The sequence below is a fragment of the Mchenga conophoros genome, linkage group LG22 (genome assembly GCF_057382185.1).
Source record: "Mchenga conophoros isolate Kocher_MC1m ecotype Shallow Benthic linkage group LG22, M_conophoros_male_GT1.1, whole genome shotgun sequence".
In the NCBI taxonomy this organism is placed as follows: domain Eukaryota; kingdom Metazoa; phylum Chordata; class Actinopteri; order Cichliformes; family Cichlidae; genus Mchenga; species Mchenga conophoros.
Window position 1 is genome coordinate 34704996 of NC_140546.1, and position 12376 is coordinate 34717371.

Below are 12376 nucleotides of genomic sequence, written 5' to 3' on the forward strand. Positions count from 1 at the left end.
ACTTTTTCTCCCAAGAAGTACCTAAACAAGAAAGCAGGTTCTCCTGTTAACTAAGTCAGTTAAAACAGATGCTTATCATGTAAAAGTCTTTTTGGATCTGTAATAACTTAATTTTTGAGTGTTTACTTTACTTTTCCCTTAGAAAGAAGAACGTGTGTCAGAGCTGAGAAACCAGCTGTCTGAGAGACAGGCCCTGCGATCAAGGAGAAGAGCGTCCACCATCACTAATCAGAACCACAGCCCCCCTCCCTTTTCCATCACCCAGAGTGACCCCAGGTCGTTGGCCCCTCCTCCAGGATACCCAGCGCCTGCCTCTGACCCTCATCCTGTTCCACAGTCCTTCGCCAACTCGTCCAGTCTCTACCAGTCAGACAGCAAGATCAGTCGAAATAAGTGTCACACTAGCCGGCTTCAGCTACTCTACAAGTAAGATGGTGGTTAACAGTGGCAGGATGAGGATAGTAATACAAGTTTGAAAAATAAATAAATATCTAAGGTTTAAAATGAAGATTAAAAAAAAGGTAAAGGATTTTCCCTCAGACAGAAATGAGTGCAGCAAAATATGTTCCAGTCAAGCAACAGCTCAATAAAAACACTGAGAAGGCACATACACAGATATACACCCTGTGATAGCACATGTACTTTTGATTAATTTGATTGAGGCATGAGCAGCGTCTTTAAATGTCCCCTGGCTTTGAGGTCAGTTTACCACTACTACTACAACTTGAAAACAGTAGAGCGGCTGTAGCTCAAGATGTAGACTGGGTCATCCACCCGTTGGAAGATTGGTACTTCTGTGCTTGGCTCCTCCAGACATCAAAGAATCCTTGACCAAGATCCTGAGTTGCCCCAAAGGCATCCATCACAGTATGAGGTAAACAGCACTTAGTCATAGAAAAAAGTGCTTACGGTAAATGAATGTGTGCAAATGGGTGAATAAGGGTTGTAGTAAGGAAGCACTTTGAGTGTTCAAATACAGTAGAAAAATGCTATATGTGTACCAGTCCAGTATTTTCTAAGCTGATCTCTGCTGGATTTGTTTTTGATTTATTGTTCTGGATAAATTTCCTCCCAAATTTGTAACTGGTCTGTTCTCTATTAGATTTAAATGGTAGCCTACAAAACTAGCGAGGTTAGTTTAGACAGGGCGCCTTAGGATTGAATCAAATAAATTATCGTTTTAAACCTGTCCTGGTGCTCACTGTTTGGTGAAAGAGGAGCAGAGGTCTGTCCAAGAAATCTGTCTTCCAGTTTTGATGAGTGAAATTTTATTATTTCATTAGTATGTTGTTTAGTACTAATTAGCAGGTATCCACAGTATCTGCCCAGTGCACCAATATAGTTAGTGGTTGCAGTTTGCTAACCAGGCAAGAGATGGCTAATAAGCCCCACTTTTAATAACATGCTGGTGAGTGGCTGCATCCATCATTGTTATTACACTTTCAAACTGGTTGGGTTTATATAGAGAGTGGTAGAGTTGTAGAACAACAAAATTCCCAGAAGACTAGGCTATTTGTGTTATAAGCAAGATAGACATAATTATAGCCTACATACATACTTACATTCTACATTTGTTCCCCAGTGATAACATCTTTGAGCAAACCAAAAGACTGTGTTTACAGACTTTTATGGTTGTGGTGTGCATTGCTACAATGTGTAACTAAATTTCTGTGTACTAGATTTAATGCAGAAGTACAAATCAAGTTGAACATTGCATACAACGGTATTTTCAGCACTGACAGGCTTACTATCAAAATTCAAAGTAATCATTTATGAAACAAGAAGAAGAGCATTCTGTCTGCGATGACCATAAGAACAACAGCTGCCACTGACACTGAACACTGAAGTTAGACCAATGAGAGTTTCTTTAGCTGAATCATTTAAAAAACTAGAAACATATAAAAGGCGCTTTGATATGCACACAGTTATCAGCATGCCTATTATGATGATGTTCACAGATTCATGATAAAGCTGCTGACCTAGGCATGATAGTCAGCATCCCCCACTGGTGTATGTAATAGACATAGTGTCAGGTGGACCCAGGTGGCAGATCACTCAGACAGACACGGTTGCAGTTAAACAGGTTTATTTACAGTGAGGACGAATATCAAACATAACACTTACATGAGATTGAATGGAAAACTCAAACTATCCAGAGGGGGAAGAGGAGAAAAGGAAGTTAGTGACCGATAGCAACAGAGCTGAGGAGATACGGAAATGTTCACAAGGAATTCGAGAGCTTAGTCGCCACACGGTTAGTACGGACTTGGGGAGGTACATAAAACAGGAGGTTGAGGCGGGGACCAGCAACAGTGTAGGCGAGTGGAGTGACGGGGTCCAGAAGAGATGAACTGAGGTAGCACGGTGAAGTGGACAGGTGGTTGGCTGGGCAGAGAGTGTCGTCATTTGACAGGAAGCAGAGGAGAAGGAAATCTGTGAATACCTTGGTTATCAAAGTAGTACATAAAAGACGGGTGATCCGTTACTGCTTGAGGCTAAGACAATAATCTGACACCTGAGAGCTGCTTCTTAAATAGTCCGGCTGATGACGCCTGATGCTCAAAGGGTGCATCAGGGAAACCGTGATGATCACAGCCCAGCAGCCTATTCCAAAAAAGGAAACGACACAAAACACAATAGAACACACCCGTCCCAGCTCCTAACACATAAAACGTGCACAAAACTTACAGTACATCATTATTATTATTCATAAAATTACTATTTTATTTAAATATTTTAAGGAAAATGCAGGCTAGAGGGTCTCAGTTCATACAGGGCACATTTAAGACACTTTTAAATCACAGTTTAAAAAATAATCAAATGCCGCAACAACAGCCTAGCAATCATTTAGAACTCATAATATGGTCTTCTAATGTGGTTAAATAGTGATTTAAGAGACTGACTAAAAAATATGATTTTCTTTTTAAATAAATGTTGCAAATTTTGTTAGTGGTTATGTTCATTATTTAATTCGCTTTGTCACTGTAGCTCTTCTGGTTAAATGTTTGGTGGTGGTTTAAACAGTGTTCCTGGTCGCTGTTTAGAGAGAATCCATAGTTGGGTGTGTTCATGCTAAACCCCTCACTGTCACTTGAAGACGTTTAACATGTCTTCAAGAGTTTAAAATTAGAGTCAAACAAAATAAGACCTTAAAATGTTTTATTTAAACTAAATTTGCTGTAGGAATTACATTTGCAGATCTTATGTTTAAGGCTGTAAAATACAACATGACCAATTTTTAAATCAGTTTTTAGACCTTTTTTCTAGTTGCTTAATATTGTTGCTGCTTATTTATGTCACGAGCATATATTTCTTTTAGGATGTAATTACACTGTCCTATACACTTGGGGGTGCTAATGTCATGATTTGTTGTGTTTTACTGTTCCACTGGCAAGTTTACAGCAGCATGTAGTACACGGACACCCATCTTAGGACAGGATGGGTGTCAGCTAAACATATGAATTGAAAAAACATCATAACATTTATCTGGTTCTGTTGTGAACATTTTCTACCAGTTTTGCCTTTTTCTGTTTGGAGAAATGACAATTGGTGTTGAATTCAAACTGCAAGCTTGAAGGTAATATGTCAACTACAGAATGGTTAATTATAATAAACGCAGTAGCTACATGTAATACCAGACTAGCTTTCAATTAAAAATGGTAAGCCTGTTGACTATATGGCCAGCAGTGTATTTCAGACAACTCCAATGAACAGTTCCTGTCACCTTGTTTTTAAAGCTCAAAGCAGAGTTCACTGCAGGCCATTCAATTCAGTTCAATTCAATTTTATTTATACAGCGCCAAATCACAACAACAGTCACCTCAAGGCGCTTTATATTGTAAGGTAGACCCTACAATAACACATACAGAGAAAAAACCCAGCAAGCACTTTGGCGACAGTGGGAAGGAAAAACTCCCTTTTAACAGGAACAAACCTTCAGCAGAACCAGGCTCAGGGAGGGGCGGCCTGCTGCGACCGGTTGGGGTGAGAGAAGGAAGACCAGATAAAGACATGCTGTGGAAGAGAGCCAGAGATAAATAACAAGTGTGATTCAATGCAGAAAGGTGATTAAAAAGGAAATACTCAGTGCATCATGGGAATCCCCCCATGGCTAGCATCCATATGTCTCTCAGAGTGCAAAATCCCCACATAAACACCAGGAATCATTATGTCAAGATTAGGCTTTGCTCAGAATCAGAATATATTTATCCTCGTCACCCTCTCTGATACATCCCACTACTGCAGAATCATCATAAAACTAATGGAGGTGGCAGGTTTCTGAAGTCTATACACAGTGAAGAGAAAGGAGACAGGACGGTCCCCTGCAGGGCATCTGTGTTGCTGACCATACTGTCCACCACACAAAACTGCAGGCACACATAGTGTGGTCTGACAGTCAGATAGTTGGCAATCCAGATGACTAAGGACGCATAACTACCTACATCGCTGTCAGTTTAAAAAACAGTAGGGCTTGTCTGAAGGTGCTGAAGGAGAAGCATCTGGCTCTCATTTATCTCACCGTGCTCACTAACCAGGTAAAATGGAGAGGACTATCAGTGGGCTAATCGTGGGCCATAGATAGTGAAAAATGATGTGTGATGTTCACAATGAGCACCATGGGTCTCGTTGTGACATGGGCTATGACCTCTGGAGTCTCATCAGCTGGTTCCTGATTTGTTTAGTAGTGAAGCTGACTGGAGTGGAAGGAGTGGAGGTGCCCTGATGTAGAATGTGAAGAGTGTACAGACCCTGGGAGCCTCCTCACAGGAGGGTTTATACATTAACACAAGATTTTATTTTATTTATTTTTTAATTACTTGGATACAGACTTCTGAGTTGTTAAAAATTATCATTTAGAATGCCAAAACTTAAATTCCTAATGGTATGTAGGTATAAATTTAAATTTAAATAATAGCAGTTTTGCTTCTCCGGTCAACAAACCAGGAGAAATCATTCATTTTATATAACTTGTATTAGTCACTGACATTATTTTTAAGGTAATGATATACAATAAACAGTTTGTTCCATTTAAATAGGACTTTATTTACAAAGGCACACCAGTCAGAAAGAGATCTAGATGTGGGTATCATCAACATTAATATGAAACAGGGTTTGTTTCTGAGCTAAAAGATGCATGATGGTATTTTACTTTAGTCTCTACTGAATCCCCCTCAAAAGAGGTTGATCATATCATTTCCTCTTAGAACTCAAGTTTCACCAACAGTTCACACACACTTCCTCCACAGCTATAAACAAACTTATTCAGAACAAGAAAACCACCAGGGTGTCAGATTTCCCCTGTATGGGCTGCTGCTGTATTTCCGTTTTTTGTTGTGTTCTCTCTTCTGCTTCTATTTTGTGGAGGGGGGGGGGGGGGTTTCATAGGAGAAACTGAAATCATGCTTCATTTCTGTATGCCTAACAGAGATAAGTTCGCTGGGTTCAGAGCTTTATGTTGACATAAATGGTTTAACTGGGTCTTACCGACTTTAGTGAAACGAGACCATCTATGTCTTCAGCACTGGTCAAAGGGCACTCTTGTAATATAAAGCAGGTCAGGCATTATTAATTCAGTCAGGAAGGTTTCCATACCCACAAACAATACAAAAACTGACCACAACTTTGACAACATTCTCCTCCTGTTTCTCAAAAGAAAAATAACATGAAAACAATTAAAATAAATTAAATGTGAATTCATGTTTCACGCTAAACTGAAATCTTGATGCTGAGAAAGGTGTTCAATGCAAATAAATGGAAATAAATAATGCTAACCAGTTTCCTTTTTCTCATTCGGTTTGGCATTGGGATAATGCCATCAGGCTACTGTCCTGATTCTTATCATATCAAACCATATTTTGACATATCTTTGGTCTTTGTGGTATGGTCTGCTCACAGTAAAGATCAGATGTAGTTAATCCAGCAGTTTTCATGAGGTCATTTCTCCCGTACACGTGGAAGCGCACCTCAAACTTAAGATACAGTCCTGGACATGTCACGGTTAACGCTGCCCAACCGTGGGGATGTGGGGAAAGGAGGACCCAAATGCTGGACTCTTTGATGCAACAGTGCGTTTATTTACAGTGCAGGGAAAACAACAAATCCGCAGTGCGTTCCCGACTCCCGTGACATGTCCTCTTCCCAGTGATAGTGTTCTTTGTCTCCGCCCCTCAGTGTCTGAGCACCCCGTGCTCGCTGCCCTCTCGTCTCCACATTCTCTTAGGGAATAACAAAGAGGCAGCCGTCAGAAACACCACAATGCAGCAGACTAACCTTACTAACTTGACAAGAGCCTAACGTGAAGTCACACAATGATCCAGCGTTGGAGAGAGCTCCATCACACTCTTAAGTAGTTTCTCCGACGAGGCTTAATCAGCTGCAGGTGTGTGATGGTCTTCAGGTGTGGCCAACCACCTGGCAGGGCCACACCCACCAGGCCTGAAGGTGCCTGTCACAGCCGCACCCACACAAACACGCACACCTGGACAACAAAAACAGCAGTGCAGAGCAGCAAAAACACATATAATATAATACAAGTCCATAACTGCTCAAGGACCCTGGGTCGCTCACATCCAGGACCCTGACAGGGCCACCACTTTTTTACAGTTCAAGCAGCTGCCACAGGCTGCAGGGGCATTGGAGGAAAAAATGTTAACAAACATAGAAACAGTATGGCTGTTTACATGGCTGCACACTGCTTGGGCCACACGTAGTGTCCTCTGAAACTCTTACAATGAACAGAGTAAGCTTCAATCATATTAGAGGCTCAAATTACCCACTCATGACTCTTTGATAGCCTCACACTGTTTTTATTTCTGAGCACAGACCCATAATTTATATCACAGATTTAGTGTCTTTATAATGGTAAGGTTGCCATGGAGTTTTTTGATTAATTTTTTGAAGAAATAATTAAAATAATCCTAACGCTAATGCTAAGTCCTAACCTGAACACCATCTACATGGCTTGATGTGAGAGGTTAGCTAACTGCAGCGTTTCATCCCCTCTTTGTGTTATTTTGTTTGATTTCCAAAAATCGTGACATTTGACCAAAAACGAAAGGAAAGACAAAAGGAAATTCTCCCCTCTCACAAGCTGTTCTTAGCGCTTTCAACCACAACTGATTGTCTTCCTCTCAGCAAAGAGTTTCACTTCTGCCTCTTCTTGTGACAGCTTTTTATTTCACTGAGGATCCAGCTTTCCATTGTGTTGTCATGTCGGTTTCTTTGAATCCAATATATGGGAATATTCTACACGTGACAAATATTCAGTGTGATCTCAAGACTCATTTTTCTTTCTGTGGTAGCACAGCTTGTTTCGTTAGCACGGGTAATCTAAATTGTCCCAAGCACCTTGCCCCAAGTAGACTAACAAGTTAATTAGGAGGTACTGATGTGTGAACCACGCAAACATTGTTCAGTGCTTCGGCTAAATTTGTTTCCGGTGATCCTGTGTAAATATCTAATGTAATGTATGTTTGTGTGTGTTGATGTGAATTAACTGTAGAGTCTGTAAAGCAGTGGAGATGTGCTGTTCATACATATGAAAATATGCACACAGAGTGTAAATATTGGTTATGTAAATAATTACAATTGATTATTTGGCATATTTAACATGTCTTTCATGTGGTACAGTATTCAAACTATATTTCTATATGCTGTTACATTTAATATGGCAGATTATTTCATTTGCAAGAATGAAAATAAAACAAACTGTTTTTCTCAAAATGTTTTGTTCATTGTACTTATCCTTTTCAGGGTCGCGGGGGGGTAAGAGGCGGGGTACACCCTGGACAGGTCATCAGTCTGTCGCAGTGCTAGCACACAGAGATAGACAACCTACATTCACACCTATGGGCAATTTAGAATGATCAATTAACCTATCTTTGAGGAGTACAAATACCTGGGAACCATCTTTGACAACCTCCTGAAATTCTCTGCCAACACAGAGGAGATTCTCAGGAGGTGCCACCAACGGCTATACCTCCTTAGGAAACTAGTGGTGTGCGGATCGATACTGAAATATTGATTCTTCCGATACCAGCAATTTATGTTCTAGAATCGATTCTCATATTATAATATCAATATTTTAGTACTCTGGGGTAAATTTGTAGCTTTTCCATTAAAATGAATGCAGTGGAAAGAAACTATACAATTTGGATCGTCTAATTTGGAAGGAACTACTTCCTCTTACGCCTTTCATAGTCATATGCGGAATACGGCTGTATAAATGTGTCGCAGCCCCTGGCGTGCACACTCACAACAATGGCTGAGCGCAAACAGAGTCCTGTGTGGACACGTTGTTGTGGCAACACCACTGACCTCGTCAAACACCTCGGAGGAAATCACATCACAGAATATGATAAGCTTATGTTGAGGCGAACTGAAGAGGAGGACAGGGACAGGTGCTGCTAGGGCGAGACAGATGTCTCTCGCACAGTCCTTTAGTGCTGCAGGCAGGAAACATGCTCAAATAGCGCACAACATCAGGTTTTTTTTTATTTCTATATGATTATTCTGCATTATTAAGCAATAAAAACAAGTTGTCTGATGTCCTCTAATCATTATGAAGCAATATGGTTATGTTATTATTACAATTACATAATACAATTATATATTGTATTATGAAATGCAATGAAACATTAAGTTTTTGTACAGAGTATCGGTATCGGATCAGTATCGCCGATACCACCCTGAATTTTACTTGGTATCGGATCGGAAAGGAAATCAGTGGTCTCGCACATCACTATAGGAAACTCAACTGCTTTGGAGTCAGCACACCCATCATGATGGCTTTTTACCATGCCTTCCTGGAAAGCATCATGACCTTCTCCATCACTTGCTGGTTCCACTCCCTCAGCCTTCAGAACAGGAACAGCCTGCAACACATGGCATCAGTGTGCTCTAAAATCATTGGCCTGCCTGTCAGAACTCTGGCACAGGTTTTCAGCCCACAGGCCCTTAGACAGGCAGCCAAAATCATCAACGACCCCTCTCACATTCTTCACCCCACATTTCAATGGCTCCCCTCTGGGCGACGCCTCCGCTGCATTTCCTGCAGGACTGAGAGAGGAGAGCCACCTTTGTCCCCAAAGCCACTCTGCTTTCCCACACCAGAAACATCAACTACTCTACATTCTTTTTATACTACCGACACTTTATTCACTTTTAGTCACTTACAGTTATTTATTCACCTTTTAGTCACTTTAATTTTAAAACTGTGTAATTTTAAAGCTGTGTATATTCTGTGTATTTATTATCTGACTCTTATTGCCTGTTCTTATTGTCCTTATCTTCAACGTTATGCTGCTCTGTCGTATGTTAATTGGCCCTTGGAGATAAATAAAGTCTTTCTGATTCTATCCCCACTAACTGCATGTCTTTTAGTGATGGGATTTCCAGCTCTTTTTAGAGAGCCGGCTCTTTCGGCTCCCAACCGGCTCTTCAGGTTGTTTTCTTGCTTTAATTAATTTGTTATTAACAACAATATAAAATTATGCACAAAAGGAATTACTAATGTAAAAAAAATGTGGTTTTATTTATATATGTTTATATATAAATACATACGGTGGCCCCTAGAAACAAAGCACGTACAAACTCCAAAACACATTTCTAGCATGAACTGAACTTCCAAAACAGAGCTACCTAGATCACTTAAATTGCACAATTGAAAGCATATGTGTATGGTTTGTGTATTTATACACAAGCACTCATAATTATTCAAATAATTTTTTAAAAAATGTTCATTTACCTGTTACTACCTCACACCAAATCCGGTCGTTGGTACTTCCTGGCTTGTGTAGCCACTAGGTAACAAAAGCTCAACACTGCGCCCAGCATCCTGGAGCACTTCTGTTGTGTTTCGTACGTGTTTTGGAGTTCGTACGTGCTTTGTTTGTAGGGGCCACCGTAAATATACTTTTATTTATTCACTCCACATAAAATGTAATAAATAAATCATATAATACAAAAACCAACTATTTACATTTCAACTTTTAACTATTTAAATTTTCAGGTTTTTCCTTTGAAACACATTTAAAGTGAAACAACACAAAACACTGCAAACCACAACACAATTAAATATAAATTAAAATATGAAAACAAAAAGCAGATGCACATTCTCTGTCATATGGGCCTGCATGAATAAACTTTCTGAATCGTTTATCATCACCTTTCTAATGTGACGTTGTTGTCCCTGGCTCTCTTTCTCTCTCTCTCTCCCTCCCGCTCTGTTCCTGTGCTACTGTGAGTGTAACTACCGCCCCTCCCCCCTCTGCCCAGCACAAAGCACAAGGCTCGCGTACCGGAGTGAAGCAGGAAAAAAGGGTGAGAGAGAAGAAGAGAGAAGGAAAAAGAAAAAAACCCACGGTTCCTAATAAGGAGCCGGCTCTCGTCGTTCACTTCAAAGAGTCGGCTCTAAGAGTCGTTCCATTCGCGACCAACACATCACTAATGTCTTTGGACTGTGGGAGAAAGCCAGAGTACCCAGGTGGGACCCACGCAAACTCCACACAGAAAGGATGATGGTGGAATTGAACTCAGAACCTCTTGCTGTGCGGCAACAGTGCTAACCACCGTGCCACCGATTTTTGTTTTTTCACACAATAACTCATAATGAAAAAATGAACCAAATTTACATAAAATTCTTGCAAATCTATTTAACATAAAAAAAATAAAAATAAAAAATTTACAAAGATATACAGTCGGACTTAAAAATGCATCTCTTCTGCCATTATCCGTGTAGGGTTTTTAGGGACCTCTTGAAGTGTGGTCAATAAACAAAAAAGACAGTATAAAAAAAGCTATTTACTGTGAGATAAATACTTTCCACTGGTGATATTTGGTACAGCTCTGTAGGCAGCTGGAGGAGGAAGCAGGGGAATTACCACATAAGCAGGGAGTTCCCCTTCTCTCTTCCATTCTGTTAAAGTGTTGAGGAATTATTACTCTACTGGAAACTTTCACAGTGCCAAATACAAAAACTTGCACTGTTAATGAATATGAACACAGAGCTAAGTCATAGTATCTTACGTAATAACCAGGCTAATATTACCCACTGTCAACAGTGATGAGCTCATACGAACACAGTCAAAAGTCACATAAGTCACATCAGTCATGTAACCATGCAGCCCTGTACTTAAATACATGTTACCATGTATTTTTAATTAAAGTAATCTAACTCAGAAGGGGTTTAACATATTGTCTAATTAAAATGCATTGACTAAATTTTTCAAAAGTGTTGGCATTAAAATGCTATTTAATTCTAGAATGGCTTTTTTTGATTGTTTGTTTTGATTGAGTTGAATCAAAAAAACAAACCATATCAAGTTTTTCTGAGAGGTTACATTACCATAAGTAACATGTAAGCTTTCTAATATCAGCTTTTAGACATTAACAGCAATGTCTGAAACATTAGCAGAAACCCCATCCTGGAATCAGGCTTTAAACCAGGTTCCGTACACGAGGGATTTGAAACTTCATTTATTGTGTCAGCAACGCAGTTCTGTAACGTTACGTGGTCTGCCACTTTGTAATGGTATCAAATCCTGCAGACAGTGACAATTTAGAGTGAAACGTGGGTCTCCTTTTTAAAAGCACAAATGAAATTAAATTCACTTTAAATATCCATCCATCCATCCATTCGCTTCCGCTTATCCTCTTCAGGGTCGTGGGGGGCGCTGGAGCCTATCCCACCTGTCATAGGGCGAGAGGCAGGGTACACCCTGGACAGGTCGCCAGTCTGTCGCAGGGCCAACACACAGGGACAGACAACCATTTGCACTCACATTCATACCTAGTGACAATTTGGATTATCCAATTAACCTATCCCCACAAGCTGCATGTCTTTGGACGTTGGGAGGAAGCCGGAGTACCCGGAGGGAACCCACGCAGACACGGGGAGAACATGCAAACTCCACACAGAAAGACCCCGGCCTGGTGTTGGAATTGAACTCAGGACCTTCTTGCTGTGCGGCAACAGTGCTAACCACCGTGCCACCGTGCTGCCACCACTTTAAATATATAGGATGTTATTTGCTAGAGGTTTCTCGATCACTGTGTGCAACCTTTTTGTTCAGCCCACTAAGCTAAAGCTGTATGAACTTCAACCGCATCTGAGTTGTTGTTCTTTCATTTAAAATTGATTGTAGTAATGTACAGAACCAAAATGAGGGGGAAAAGGTGTCTCTGTGAAATATTTATGGACCTAACTGTATTTCCCCCATTTCCATTTCACTGACTGGAGGCAGGACACTGGGAGGGTGATTACATGAAAATAAGTTGCACATTTAATTTTACTTCATTTGCAAGTATTATAAAGTATTCTTTTAGTGTGCATGCAGTTGAAAGGTAACATAAACATTTCAATAATGGTGTCATAGAG

General features: G+C 40.3%; 1 protein-coding gene across 2 annotated transcripts in view; it reads left to right on the forward strand.

Moving 5' to 3' along the window:
• gabbr1b (gamma-aminobutyric acid (GABA) B receptor, 1b) overlaps positions 1-7722 on the forward strand; it is a 121112-nt gene extending 113390 nt beyond the window's left edge. For both annotated transcript variants that reach the window (XM_085261961.1, XM_085261962.1), the window contains exon 18: positions 143-7722. In XM_085261961.1, coding sequence (XP_085118087.1) covers positions 143-430 — 288 coding nt within the window. In that variant the 3' untranslated portion in view covers positions 431-7722. The remainder of the gene's footprint in view (positions 1-142) is intronic.
• Positions 7723-12376: the final 4654 nt, after the last annotated feature.